This window comes from Mustela putorius, unplaced genomic scaffold, assembly GCF_011764305.1.
Source record: "Mustela putorius furo isolate JIRA1106 unplaced genomic scaffold, ASM1176430v1.1 tig00003858_pilon_pilon_pilon, whole genome shotgun sequence".
NCBI classification, from domain to species: domain Eukaryota; kingdom Metazoa; phylum Chordata; class Mammalia; order Carnivora; family Mustelidae; genus Mustela; species Mustela putorius.
The window spans coordinates 2,985,324-2,998,590 of record NW_025422010.1 but is presented as its reverse complement, the minus strand read 5'-3'; the positions used below and the strand labels follow the sequence as shown (position 1 = coordinate 2,998,590).

At 44.1% G+C, this 13,267-nt stretch overlaps 1 protein-coding gene across 1 annotated transcript in view; it reads right to left on the bottom strand.

Moving 5' to 3' along the window:
* MAPK1 (mitogen-activated protein kinase 1) overlaps positions 1-13,267 on the bottom strand; it is a 105,752-nt gene that overhangs the window by 6,935 nt on the left and 85,550 nt on the right. Inside the window, exons 7-8 of the mRNA XM_004742524.3 lie at positions 5,864-5,973; positions 3,231-3,356 (exon numbers count right to left, since the gene is read on the bottom strand). Coding sequence (XP_004742581.2) covers positions 3,240-3,356; positions 5,864-5,973 — 227 coding nt within the window. The 3' untranslated portion in view covers positions 3,231-3,239. The remainder of the gene's footprint in view (positions 1-3,230; positions 3,357-5,863; positions 5,974-13,267) is intronic.

The window sequence follows — 13,267 nt, the reverse complement described above, 5'->3', positions numbered from 1 at the left end:
AGGCAGATGGAAGAACAGATGAACAGATATGGGAGGAAAACGGGTTTCTATTGTAAAACTCAACTTTTCAAAATAGTTAAAAATTGTAATTTAAGAAACACTGGGTAACTAGATCTATAGAGATGATCATTTTGTGATGTATAAAAATCAAATCAGGGGTGCCTGGATAGCTCAGTGGGTTAAGCCTCTGCCTTTGGCTCAGGTCATGATCTCAGGGGTCTGGAATCAAGCCCTGCATCAGGCTCTCTGCTCAACGGGGAGCCTGCTTGCCCACCTCTCTCTCTGCCTGCTTCTCTGCCTACTTGTGATCTCTGTCAAATAAATGAATGAAAATCTTAAAAAAAAAAAATCAAATCATTATGCTGTACACCTGAAGCTAATATGTCAATTATGATTCAGTAACAAAAAGTTGGGGGAAAAAAGTCAGGCTATAATCATGTACCGTGGCGAAAGTGAACTAAACACAGAGTGACTGTCTTTGCCACCCCTTCCCTGGTAACAAGCCCTAATCCTGGACTCTCATAAAGTGGGGTGGACACTGGCAGCCGCTGTGGTCTCCGTCAGGAGACATCAGGCCAGCAGTTGCGCCCTGAAGCCCTAGGAGCACATTTGCCTTTGTCTCGTTCTCCCGTGGCAGCTGCACTGCCCTCCTCCTCCAGCAGCTGCACCAGTAGTCCCAAGGGTACCTTGCTCTCTGGGTCACCCAACATCCTTAGTGCCCTAGAATCACCTTCCTGATGCTTCAGAAACTGAAGAGGCCTATGAGAGAGAGGCGGGCTCCTTGGTAAGCCTGGGCTTCAGCTTCCCATGCAGACCTGACTCCCCAGCCCCACACTGCCAAGCACCAACCTCCTTCCTGGCATTCTCTCTCACACTAAAAATATGTGTGGCAGTTCTGTTGGTCTTTGTCCCCTACTAAACTGTGTGCTCCTTCGGGGCCAGGTTTAGGTTTGCTCTGCTCCCTAGAGAGTCTAACATGTGCCTGTCCCAGAAGAAGTATGCAGTATGTGTGAGCTTATCAAGAAAAAGATGGAGAAAAACAGAGGCCACCAACGGACTTCAGGAAAATGAGCTGTTAAAAGGATTGTGAAGAAAGAAAAGCAACCGAAGTAGCTCGGCTCAATATTCTAGGCCAGGGGTCAGAAAACCTGTACTTGTAAAGGGCCAGATAAAACTTTATTTCCAAAACCCTGATGCAGCTGATCTGACCTTGTGCAGACACAGGGAAACAAGCTCTGGGAGAGACAGGACCCTTTCCACTGTGAGCACCAAAGCAAAGGGACCAGGATGGAGAACCCAAGGAGACTCAAGTAGTCAAAGCGGTTGGGTCCTGGGGTCTGACTTTTTGTCAGTGAGTGACCCTGCATATCATTATACATAAATACTTTAATAGACTCTAACATCATGGGGTATGAAAGGATAAATGAATCCAAGCCTTGCTAGACTCTGTCCTCCTCAGCCTCTTTCTCATCCCAAAGGGCTTATTTATCAGCTTGTTCCTAATGTCCTACAAGCTGGTGCTTCTTCCACACTTCACTTTGAGTTTGTCTTTTAGGACATGTCTAGTGTCAGGTGCTAGGGTCAGTAAATCTGGAGTCTTTCAGACTTTGCATTTCCTCCACTCTGCCGAACACCACTTCTCGCCTCCACAGCCCTCGTCCAAGCCTCTAGCCCTCTGGTCTGGAAGCTCACAGATTCATTTTGAGCTCTTCTCCCACCCAGTCTTCTCCTCCAACCCTTCATGCTTAGATACCAGACTTCTTTTTTTTTTTTAAGATTTTATTTATTTATTTGACAGACAGATCACAAGTGGGCAGAGAGGCAGGCAAAGACAGAGAGAGGGGGGGAAGCAGGCTCCCCGCTGAGCAGAGAGCCTGATTCGGGGCTCGATCCCAGGACCCTGGGATCATGACCTGAGTTAAAGGCAGAGGCTTTAACCCACTGAGCCACCCAGGCACCCTAAAGTCACCAGACTTCTGAAAACCCCATTTTTTCTCCTCCACACTAGAAGAGTGTACTCTCTACTGGTTCCCAGCCTTACTCTGCCTGATGATGGTTTCCTCGGCCCCCTGAGGCTGAGCTGGCTATGTCAGTCCTCAATTCTCTCTACCCTTCCTTTGTCTTCTGTCCTTAATGACAGGGCTGGGAGACTGTCAACTGTACTGCTGGACTTCACTGGTGACTGGCTTCTGATGAGATTCTGCCAAAGGCCGGCAATGCAGGAAAAGCTAGGTTTCCTTTTTTCTGCTTCTTAGTGACACACGACTTTTGAGGAGAAGGGAGGCTCCTGGTTTCATAGGCACTGGATAGTTAACGGCAGCTTCAGGCTCCAGAGGGTGCCCCCATCAGTGGCAGTACAGGCTCCTGGCCCCATTCACAGCAATAGTGATGCTCTAACAGCTGCAGTTACAGCAGGTGCCCAGCACCCTAGCTGGGCTGTGTGATGATCAAGGAGCCTGGCTAAAACCGTTTTACTTTTGCTCCTTTAGCTGGAGGTCCCTGGGAACAGCTTCCTGGAGTTACTGCAGGTAACCCCACCCTTTCCTATCCAGCCATTCTAAAGGCCTCTGACCAGTTACACGGTGTCTGTGTGAAACACCCCAAGCAGCTTCTGCTTTTGAGCCTTGCAACTGCCAACCCTCAGCCTGAACCACTGTCTCTAGATCCCAACGTATAAAAACAGAATGGACAGGGCAGAAAGAATGGAGCAGAGACACAGTTCTATCAGACGCATACCGCCACAGAAGCCACTCTTCTCTCACCACCCTCACGGAGCCTCCCGTTTTGCTGCAAGCAAAGCAGCCATGTAGCTACCAGTCACCAGGCTGTGCATGACCCCGCTGTCCACGGAGAAACACCTCCAGCCTCTCCTGGGCTGCTCTGTCCAAAGCATTTCTCCAGCAAATGCTTCAGGCCTGGTTGTAATTATTGACTTCGCTGCTCATTTCTACAGACTTGAACACTATTCTCACTCCTCCACTCCCTCGAGTTTCCACACTATTCTTTCCCCTCTTTATGGATGTTCTCTAAAATCAAGATCTGCATTTCCTTTTTTTTTAACACAATTTTTTGAAAATCTTACTGATACCACTGCCTTGCTCACCAGACTTTCTGACTTAAGCACAGGAAGTTTCCACATGGAACTCAAGGAAATCTTTCTTTTTAATAACATTTAACTCATATTCTCTCTCCCTCACCAGGATTTATCATGTGGCTAAAGCTCTAGGTACCTGACAAATTTAAGATCTGTATCCCGGCTGGAATCTAGCTGTCTCTTCGAAGATGAGCTCTTTGAGCTTTTCCTTGGGCAGGTCGTCCAGCTCCATGTCAAACTTGAATGGCGCCTCGGCAATGGGCTGTAGGAGAGCACAGGATGGGGAGCAGACAAGGGTGGTTATGGCAGAGGTAATCATGTACTGATCATAATGTCTGTGGCTTACACTCCGAAATGTATACAGCAGCACTGACATCGATGGAAACCAAGAGCTCTGATAAAGCATTTACGCACCCATATCCCACCTACACGCTCCAAAAGGCACACTTTGTATGAACATGTAATAAATGGATGGGGAGCAACTACATCCATTTTGAACATTCTTCTGAATTTATCACTAAAACCAAAATCAATTTCAAATTTTTAAGGCACTAGGTGTTGAAGTAACAGAAATTCACTGTTGTGTAGGTGGTAATGATATGTTTATATAATCAAAAGCCAGGCTACTCAAATCAATGTACTTAAATACATTATTTTTATGTGAAAAAATATTATGAAGCCATTAAAAAATGAAGCTGTAAGGAAGATTAATATCAGAGGGAAATGTGCACGTTTGTGTTAAACAACATGAAGCCTATTTTGTTTTTTTTTAAATTTAGATACAGAAATATAAGACCGAGAAGAAAATACTCCAAAATCTTTTTTTTTTTTAAAGATTTTATTTATTTATTCGACAGAGAGAGATCACAAGTAGGCAGAGAGGCAGGCAGAGAGAGAGGAGGAAGCAGGCTCCCCGCTGAGCAGAGAGCCCGATGTGGGACTTGATCCCAGGACCCTGAGATTATGACCTGAGCCGAAGGCAGCGGCTTAACCCACTGGGCCACCCAGGCGCCCCGAAAATACTCCAAAATCTTAATACCTGTGTAACAAGACTACAAAGTGATCTGTGTCATAGTTTTATGTGAGTTTTCATTTTTATTTTTCAGCACACTCTATAACTAATCAGAAGGCTATTTAAGTACATATTTAAAAAGGGGTGCCTGGGTGGCTCAGTCAGTTAAGAGTCTGCATTCGGCTCAGGTCATGATCTCAGGGTCCTGGGATCGAGCCCTACGTGGAGAGTCTCCTTTCCTTCTCCCTCTGCCCCTTTCCCACAACTTGTGTATTTGCTCTCTCTCAAACAAATAAAAAAATCTTAAAAAAAAAAAAAAAGTACATATTTAAAATGTCTCTGTTAAGGAATTCCCATATATATATATGAAAAAGGAAATCAGTCAATTGCTATTATTTATATTTTGATTTTTAAGTACCCCCAAACTAACATAATGTTCTAGAACTAATCTGATGAGGATTCCAGCTGTCAATCAGTGGATGCCTAGTAGTTACCAGGCAATTCTAAATTTTCCTTGTAATCCTCAAATCAGGCCTTTAGGGTAAGGAAACATGGGACACCAAACTCTGCACTAAGCACTGGTTTCTTGAAAGGGGGTAGAGAATTCATGTCCATGAAACAAAAACAATACCTAGTTCTCTCTCTCAAGGACAGCTCTATGTGGGGTCACACTTGTGTCCTACATATGCCATCTTTCTGGTCTTCCCAACTCCCTAATTGGGTTTGGGGTACCACCCAGGCTTGCGATTAGGACATGGGAGGCTCACAGGGCTAGTCAGAGCTCCAAACCTTACACTATCCCCTCCTTTCCCATTTATAAAATTAGAGGTATCTTTGCAAGCTGCCCCCAGTATTTCTGAGGGGATGGGGACAGAGATGGAAGGGAACTGGTTAGGAAATACTTTCTCTTTTTGACTTGTTCTTTCTCTTTATCAGTTTTTAGCTTTTATACCTTCTCCTTCCCTCTTCCATTTTCCCCTTTAACACACTCTGCTTGGTTCTCCCCGCTTTTAAAACAAGAGTGTGAAGAAGGCTTGGTTTCTACATGTGAGCCTCAACCAGAAAGACCCAAACTTGGGTATATATTGCATTTTTCTTTATTATTGTCCAGAGAATAAAGCCTCAGAAGAGTCAAAGAGGCCAGGAAACTAGGACTTTCCTGGAGAGAACATGACACACAGTATCTTTACCTGGCTGTCCAGCATGTTCCAGAGGCCTGCCACATCCATCTTTGGACTCATTTCTCACCACAAGAGGCTCTTGTATCCCCATCCCCAAGGAGGCACACCAGACATGAAGTCATCAAGTCACAGTGGGAACTATCCAAGCTGCGCACCCCCCCTTCACTTTGCAATGCCCCTCCCCAAGCAGGCAGTTGGCCTCCTTTCCACCCTCAGGAAGGCACTCTGATTTAGGTTCCTCTTCCTGCCACAAACCATGACAATGGTCTCTAGTCTTGGACCCCTTATCTGTGCTCCCCTTTATTCATCCATTCCTGCAGCCCCATCCCTGCTGCAGGTGGCCTGGAGGAAACTTTCTAAGATAGAAGGGGCTTGGTGGGTGGGGTGGGGAGAGGTTTCAAGCTGTGCTGACAGTACTGCTCCTCAAGGCAGATGATGTGGGCTACTGAGAGGACCAGGGGTGGCACCATATACCTCTTGGGGTCAGTCTAAGTATGATATCTGGGCCCTTCCTGGTTGGGCCTGCTGCTGGCTGATAGATATCCCTGGAGAAGCAGCCAGGAGTATTGGTCTTACCTCATCGCTTGGGTCATAATACTGCTCCAGATACGGATGGGCCAGAGCCTGTTCTACTTCAATCCTCTTGTGAGGGTTGAAAGTCAACATTTTGTCCAGTAAATCCAGAGCTACAAAAGAAAGGTTTTGCAGTAGTGAGAAGCCAAAGGAACATTTACTGAATTACTTTCCATTCCCTGCTTAAGTAAACTTGACCGACAAAAAAATGGAACTAAGCATCACCATGGGGAGAACAGCCAACACACTGAGTGACTATTATCTGGGCTTCTGGAGATTATGACCATTTGACAATCACAAATCTAGACTTAGAAAGGTGACATAATCAGCCAAATGCTGAAAATGGAAGACCATAGTTCAAAGTCAATTTTGCCTACAAAACTGAACTTTTCCTAAACCACCATTCTGCTTTGCAGACATCTGAAGGAAAAGTGTTATATATTTCTCTTAAGTCAACTCAAAAGTCCTCTCCGCAATGGCCAATTTATCTTTCAACACATATGGTAGGCCTCTAAGGCCATAGAAGACAATGGTCACTTGTCCTCCTGCGTGGTTTCCGTATGTGTGAAGCACGGGCCCCTTGGCCTACTCTGCAGCTTGACATCTTTCTCCAAGATCCAAAAGGAAGTATTCTCTCTCTTTTAAAGTTTATTTACTGAAGCAATCTCTAATTTCTACACCCAACATGAGGCTCAAAACCATGACTCCTAGATTAAGAGTCACACACACTTCTGACTGAGCCAGCCAGGCACCCCTAAAGTATTCTCTTGATCTAGTTGGTAGTCAGCAGCTGAACATTTCTTCCCTGTATAGAGTACAGGAACAGAAAGTGTGGGATCAAAAGGACCAAGAGGGAGGGACAGCTAATGAATGGCTTACCCTGGTGGCCTCCATAGCTAGTGTTCATGCACTACTTCAAGCCATGAAGAAAGCCAAAGGTCATGGCTGACAGTGGCTGCAACATGGGTTAAGGAAAATATGACCAAATAGTTCCTATATTTAGTATCAGGAGCGGGTTTCAGTGAGAAAGAATACATGCTAGAAAAGATATTACTGCTCTTTAAAAAAATGTGTGCTTTTATTTAATGATGCTCAGAACAGGGTTTCCAATTTAGGTAGCAGGTCCTTTCCTCAAATTGAAGGCTCTTGACAGGGGGTAGGTAAGGAGCTACCCAGCTCTCTTAAGTCCTAGCTTGCAGCTCTGAGGCACCCCTGAAAAATTGAAGAACTCCAAGGAACAAGTCTGATAATCTATTCCAAGTCTGAAAAACTACTAGCAGAATAAAGAATATTTTCTTTCTTCTTCTTTTTATTTTTAGAGAATGTAGTTATCAATAAAATAAACAAAACCAAAGATGAAAACATTGCCATTTCCTCAACGAAACCTTGTTTCTTACAGTGATAACTTATTAGGTCATTGATCTCATCCATCTGCAAATCAGCACATTATCACTAAGTCCTGAGAAGAATGGAAAAGGAAAATCATTTTAATTATCTACTCACTAAAAACTGTGTTCAATCCTGGAGAGCAGCAGGCCAGTACACAATCTAACCTACACAGTGCCTAACCGCTGTGTGCAAGGAAGTCAACCTCAGGAGAGCACCGGGAGGCAGAACCTTACTGCCTGAGGTCATTGAAAGAACAGGCATGAGAGGATGTGTGTGCATGTGCACGCGTGTGTGCGTGCCTGCATGTGCACTCAGCTCTGGCTCCTACCTGTGACTTCCCTTGTTGCATGTCACCCATCCAATCTTTAAGACAACTGGGAGATAAATGTGGTAAGCTACATTGTGGACTGTCATGATATATTCCACACAACACATAACTTTGCTCGTGTCCACAAAACTAAAAAATTTTTTATGTAGCGCATATTTTTTTAAATAAAAGATTTTATTTTTTTATTTGACAGAAAGAGAGAGCACAAGCAGGGAGAGTAGAAGAGGGAGAAGTGGGCTCCCTGGAGCCTGATGTGGGACTTGATCCCAGGACCCTGAGATCATTACCTGAGCTGAAGGCAGCTGTTTAACCAACTGAGCCACCCAGGCGCCCAACAGAGTGCATTTCTACAAATAGTATGTTTTCTGTTTTTGCCTCCCTATCATCTTTTCAATACACATGAGTCTACCATAGGAAATTAGGGAACAGTGACATTTTACTTTGTGGGCTAGAGAACTTTTCAGAGCAGAGGAGGCTCTTAGGAATCTAGGAGGCTCTTAGGGTGTTGAATGAAGCACTGTCAGGACCGGAAAGATCTACATCCCCACTGCCATGATGCGAGGTTTCAGGGTCCATGAACAGGCTAGGTTTCAGAGGCGGCTCTCTCCAAAGTCAGGATAGTACAGCACAATGGTCAATAACTCAGGTACCTCTGGCCTTAATGCCAGGCCCCACAGAACCCCAGGCAGATATATGAACACATGACATACCAGTTTTTCAGACTTGTTGCACATTCCAGTCCTACTATCTGTAACCCAGGTGATAAACCTATCCCATCTACTGTTCCCAACCACTGACTGCTCCCTGCTACCATAAAAGAACTGAGACATTCCCCAAGAATTTTAAAAGATTTATTTATTTATAAATTTGAGAGTGTGCGTGCGTGTGCGTCTAGGGGCAGAGGGGGGAAAGACAGAATCCCAAGCGGACTCCACACTGAGCGCAGAGCCTGATGTGGGACTCAATCTCATGACCCTGAAATCATGACCTGAGCCAAAACCAAGAGTCAAACACTTCATCAACTGAGCCATCCAGGAACCTCTCCCCAAGAACTTTCTTGAGGGATTAGAAGTCATTTGGCCTTTTGTCCAATTAGACACCATCTGTCAGGAAAAATCCAGGAAGGTCTGACCACAAGTCAGATCTTAACAGCATTATTTCTAAGCCATTGGGGCATACTTTCCCCCTCCAAACCTTGTTGATACTAATAGGGAAGCACTTCAAGGCAGCTGGTATTTGGCAGCTTAAGCAGCTCTAAAATAGACCTTTCGTTCTCTCAAGTTAAATTCTAGGCCCTTAAACCTATAGGCAAAAATCGCAAAGGAAGATAGCTTTTTTCTGCTACTTGAAAAATAACTGGATCTCCAGCTTCCTTTTATTGCTAGTGCTATTTCTGCATTATTCACAGCTACAGAAAGGGAAAAGGAGAGAAACGGGAAGCAGCTGGCAGGTGCTGATCCCACAGTCAGAGTGCCCAGCCTCCCTCCTCCCACGTCACACAGCAATCCACTGGCACCACTCAGATAGCATGAATCATTCTGCCTGTGCATATGCTTCCTTGGATACAGGTTTTATTTCCCCTAAAAGGCTGGAAGTCCCTTCAAGGCTGGGGTTAAATCTGACCACGATCCCTGACTCTCCTTGGTAGCCTCCTAGAACCCCATACCTTCTCTTTAACTTCAGTGGGTACACAGCAACATGACCCTGCTCTGCCCGTCTGGTCCTTCAGCCTTTTTTCTTTCCCTTCTCAGCCCAGATCCCGGGGTGAGTCATATGACTGGCTCTCCACAGCATTACTGCGGGTCCATCTCACCTATCCAGCAAAACTCTCATCCAATATCAAGGCTGCAACCTGTCACTCCCATCCTCAGCCTGAATTTCTGAGTAGGGCCAGAGAAAAAGACCTAGCTGTTCAAACTGTGCCACTGCAACAATGCTTCTCAAATTTCCCAGTCTTAGAATCCTGCTCTTAAAACCTACTGATGATTGATCTTAAGAAGCAGTTAGTTCAGTCACAGTTCAAACTGTACAAGCACTTTTCTCTGAGGAAAAACCACTGCAATTGGCATGTGGCAGACATGCTCTATGTGTCTATGTTCTCATTTTGTCACACACAATGTGCACAAAACGTGTGAGAAGGACGAGATTTAATAAAGCAAGTACTTTTTACTGCTCTGTCAGGGACATTCTTAGGTGCAGTTGGCACTGGTTTTTGGCTATTAGGGCATGGCACTGCCACTGCCTTGCCCTGGGTTGAGGTGCTGGCAGTCTTGCTCACCACTGCTTCAGCACCAAGAGTGCAGCTGGCAGCACAGAGAAAGTGTGAGAACACCTTAGTGTTACTGTAAAAATAGTTTTGACCCTATGGACACCCTGAAAGGACTTGTGGAGGACCTCAGAGGTCTAAGGAACACACTACAGAGAACTGTGTATCATACAAACTCAAGATTTTTTTTTAAAGATTTTATTTATTTATTTGACAGAGATCACAGGTAGGCAGAGAGGCAGGCAGAGAGAGAGAGGAAGGGAAGCAGGCTCCCTGCTAAGCAGAGAGCCCGACGCAGGGCTCAATCCCAGGACCCTGGGATCACGACATGAGCTGAAGGCAGAGGCTTTAACCCACTGAGCCACCCAGGCACCCCCAAACTCAAGATTTTTAATCTTAACAAGGGCTCCCGATGTTCTGGGGCACCTCTGCTCAGGTGCTTTTCTAGTCTAAGATTCTTCCCAACTCACACAGCTTGAATCATACCCTTCCTGCCCCGTGAACCTCGTTACTCTGTGCAGGTATTACTGAGGGTGCTGAGAAAACAGAGGTCCCCAGGAGCAACCCTCCTGGATGTCCTTCCACCAGATTCACACATGTCCTTACTGCAGAAAGAGGAGACTCTCCCTGATCGAAATCAAATCTCCGACTGTGTAGCCCAGCTCCCCCTCATCTGGACCAGTTGTTTCTGTCTGCAATTTCCATTTCAAACTTCCCATTCACACTGAGTGCTTCAACTAGTCTTTTTTTTTTTTTTTTAAAGACTTATGTGAGAAAGAGGGAGCACATGAGCACAAGCATGCATGAGTTGGAGGGGTGGAGAGGGAGAGAGAATCTCAAGCAGACTCCCAGCTGAGCACGGAGCCTGGCAGTCGGTCTCACGATCCTGAGATCATGACCTAAGCCTAAACCAAGAGTCCCATGCTCAACCAACTGAGCCATGCACGTGCCCCTCAAATACTTTTATCCAGTCACCAATGATCCCTTAGCTGGAAGCCTCTGTTCCATGGAGACTGCTGAGCATGTCCACTTTCTCATGATGCCATCTACTGCTTCTGTGAAATATGCACTAGTTATTTTCTTTGTCCATCATTCTTTCCAGTTTTCAAGAGTTCCTACTTCTATTCCATTGGCCATTGAAGGTTTGTGTTCTCAAGCTCTGAGACATCATTCTTCTTACCCTCTCAACCTCCTGTATGATTCCAAAGCAGACTGATAAATACAACTCTCTGCAGGCAGTAAAAGTATCTAGCTTATGACCCATTCACAACTAATATATGTATTTACAGGTGCAGCAAGAGTCTGGAAGCTCTTCAAACAGGTTATCTGAGAAAAGGAGACAGACTTCTTACACGAACTGCACTTTCTTAATTTCAAAAATAAATAGATGCAAGAAGAAATGAACTGTTTGCTTTCCTGTCAGGGCCCACTGCCCCTCATTTTCTGTGGAGCTGCGCTTGCCATGGGAAAATCTCAGGCTCACCCACACTTCCTGGTTGTGCCATGAGAATAGTGACAATAGCCTAGCCACATTTCAACTTGATTCCCTTGGCCACAAAGAGTGGTCAGGTATGAGTACAAAGAAGCCGTGAGTCCCACAGTGGGGCCGAAACTATCAGGAAACAGGTCAATGTGATCAGGAGCTGCTGGGTCGCCATCTTGTCACCACAAGAAAAGAGCTAACAATAAAGACATCAGAGAAGAAGGCAAGAGGTCCAGATTTCTTGTCAAAGTGGCTATCCCCTGGAATCCAAACATCACGGAACCTGTCAAGTTATGAGAGCCAGTACAGTCCTCCTTCAGGCCTAAGCCGTTGGCAGTAGGTTCTTGTGAAGTGGAACCAAGAAAGCCTTAAACAGCTGACCCTCTAGTCCATAAATGAGTCATCCAAGATCCCATCTCTCAGCACCCACAACCCCATCGCTCAATGTAACACTGAATCTTCTGAAATATTTTTTAGAATTTTTCTCTGCATGTTCTTTTACATAGCTGAGATCATACCTTATATAAAAAATGCTGTATTATTTCCCCAGTAAATACTGTTCATTAATATTTTCCTATGCTATAAAAACTTTGTTAAGAATTACCTTTAGTGACTTTATGATATTCCTTTAAGCAGAGGCAACACAGTTACCTCAACAATTCAATTAACATTTAGCCTTTAGGTGTCCTTAAATTTAATATGCCCAAATCAAAGTCTCAACTGCTACTCTCTAAAACGTTCTTCCTACTTTCCTCACCTCTTTCTTCATGTAAATTGTATTCTTATCCTTTGCTCATTTATTTATCCATTGAGGTCTTAGATTTCTCTCTGTTCTTCAGGCACAACTAATATTAATGATGAGTCCAACATCAATAAACTAATAATTCATGTAACTCTCCCAAATTTACCCTATGAGGTGGGAAATGCAATTTGTTCCAATTTTGAGATGAGGAAATTGTGAGACAGGGAAGTTAAATTACTTGTCCGAAGTCAAAGATTTGAGGTGGTGGGGTCCATTTGAATTCAGGGGCCAATTCTAGAGCACAACCTAAACCACGGTGCTAAGTTGCCTTAACATTAATAGTTTTAGGATAGGGATCCGTCAAATGCTTTTCAATTTGGAACATTTTATACCTATTGCTCACACTTGACCTAGCTAATCTATTTTAAGTCTTAAACCTTATGTGATCAAATCTACTATTTTTCTCTTATGTTTGTTTTCTTGGTTTGTATGTTTTTACAGCCTCGGAAGATAGTCTTTCTCTAAAATACTGAATATGCTAAGTATCGTTGGCTTTTAATGCCATGATTTTTAAAAAATTTTTTTGGAATTCACATTGAAGTATGAGTAATGATTTAAATTCATTTTCTTCCAAACAGTTATTCAACTAGCCCAGTACCATCTGTTGAATAATAATTTCTTCCCCCTCACTGGAGTAATTTTGGAGAGAATCCTAAGCTACACTCCTTTGAAGAAAAATCTACAATACTACTGTTCAAAGGATTCAGCAATCAGAAATTTCTAACAAATATGTGAAAAATATTCAATCTCAGGCTTTTTTTTTTTTTTTTAATAAACTAAGCTCTACACAAACATAGGGCTTGAACTCACAACCCTAAGATCAAGAGTTGCATGCTCTACTGTCTGAGGCAGCCAGGTGTCCCATCTCAGTCTAATTAAAGAAAACAAATTAAAATGTCACTTCTCCATTTGGTTGGTCCCAAAGACTGCTGGAACAAAAGATGTACAGAACTCCCAAACTGCCCTCCAGAGAGACTCAACCAATTTACATGCTATCAGCTGTCTCTGAAAACATCTATTTTTTCGCACAGCCTTGACCACATGGTGGGTCATCAAACTTTTTTTTTAGACTTTTTTAAAAAATTTATTTGACAAATAGAGATCACAAGAATGTGGAGAGGCAGACAGAGAAACAGAGG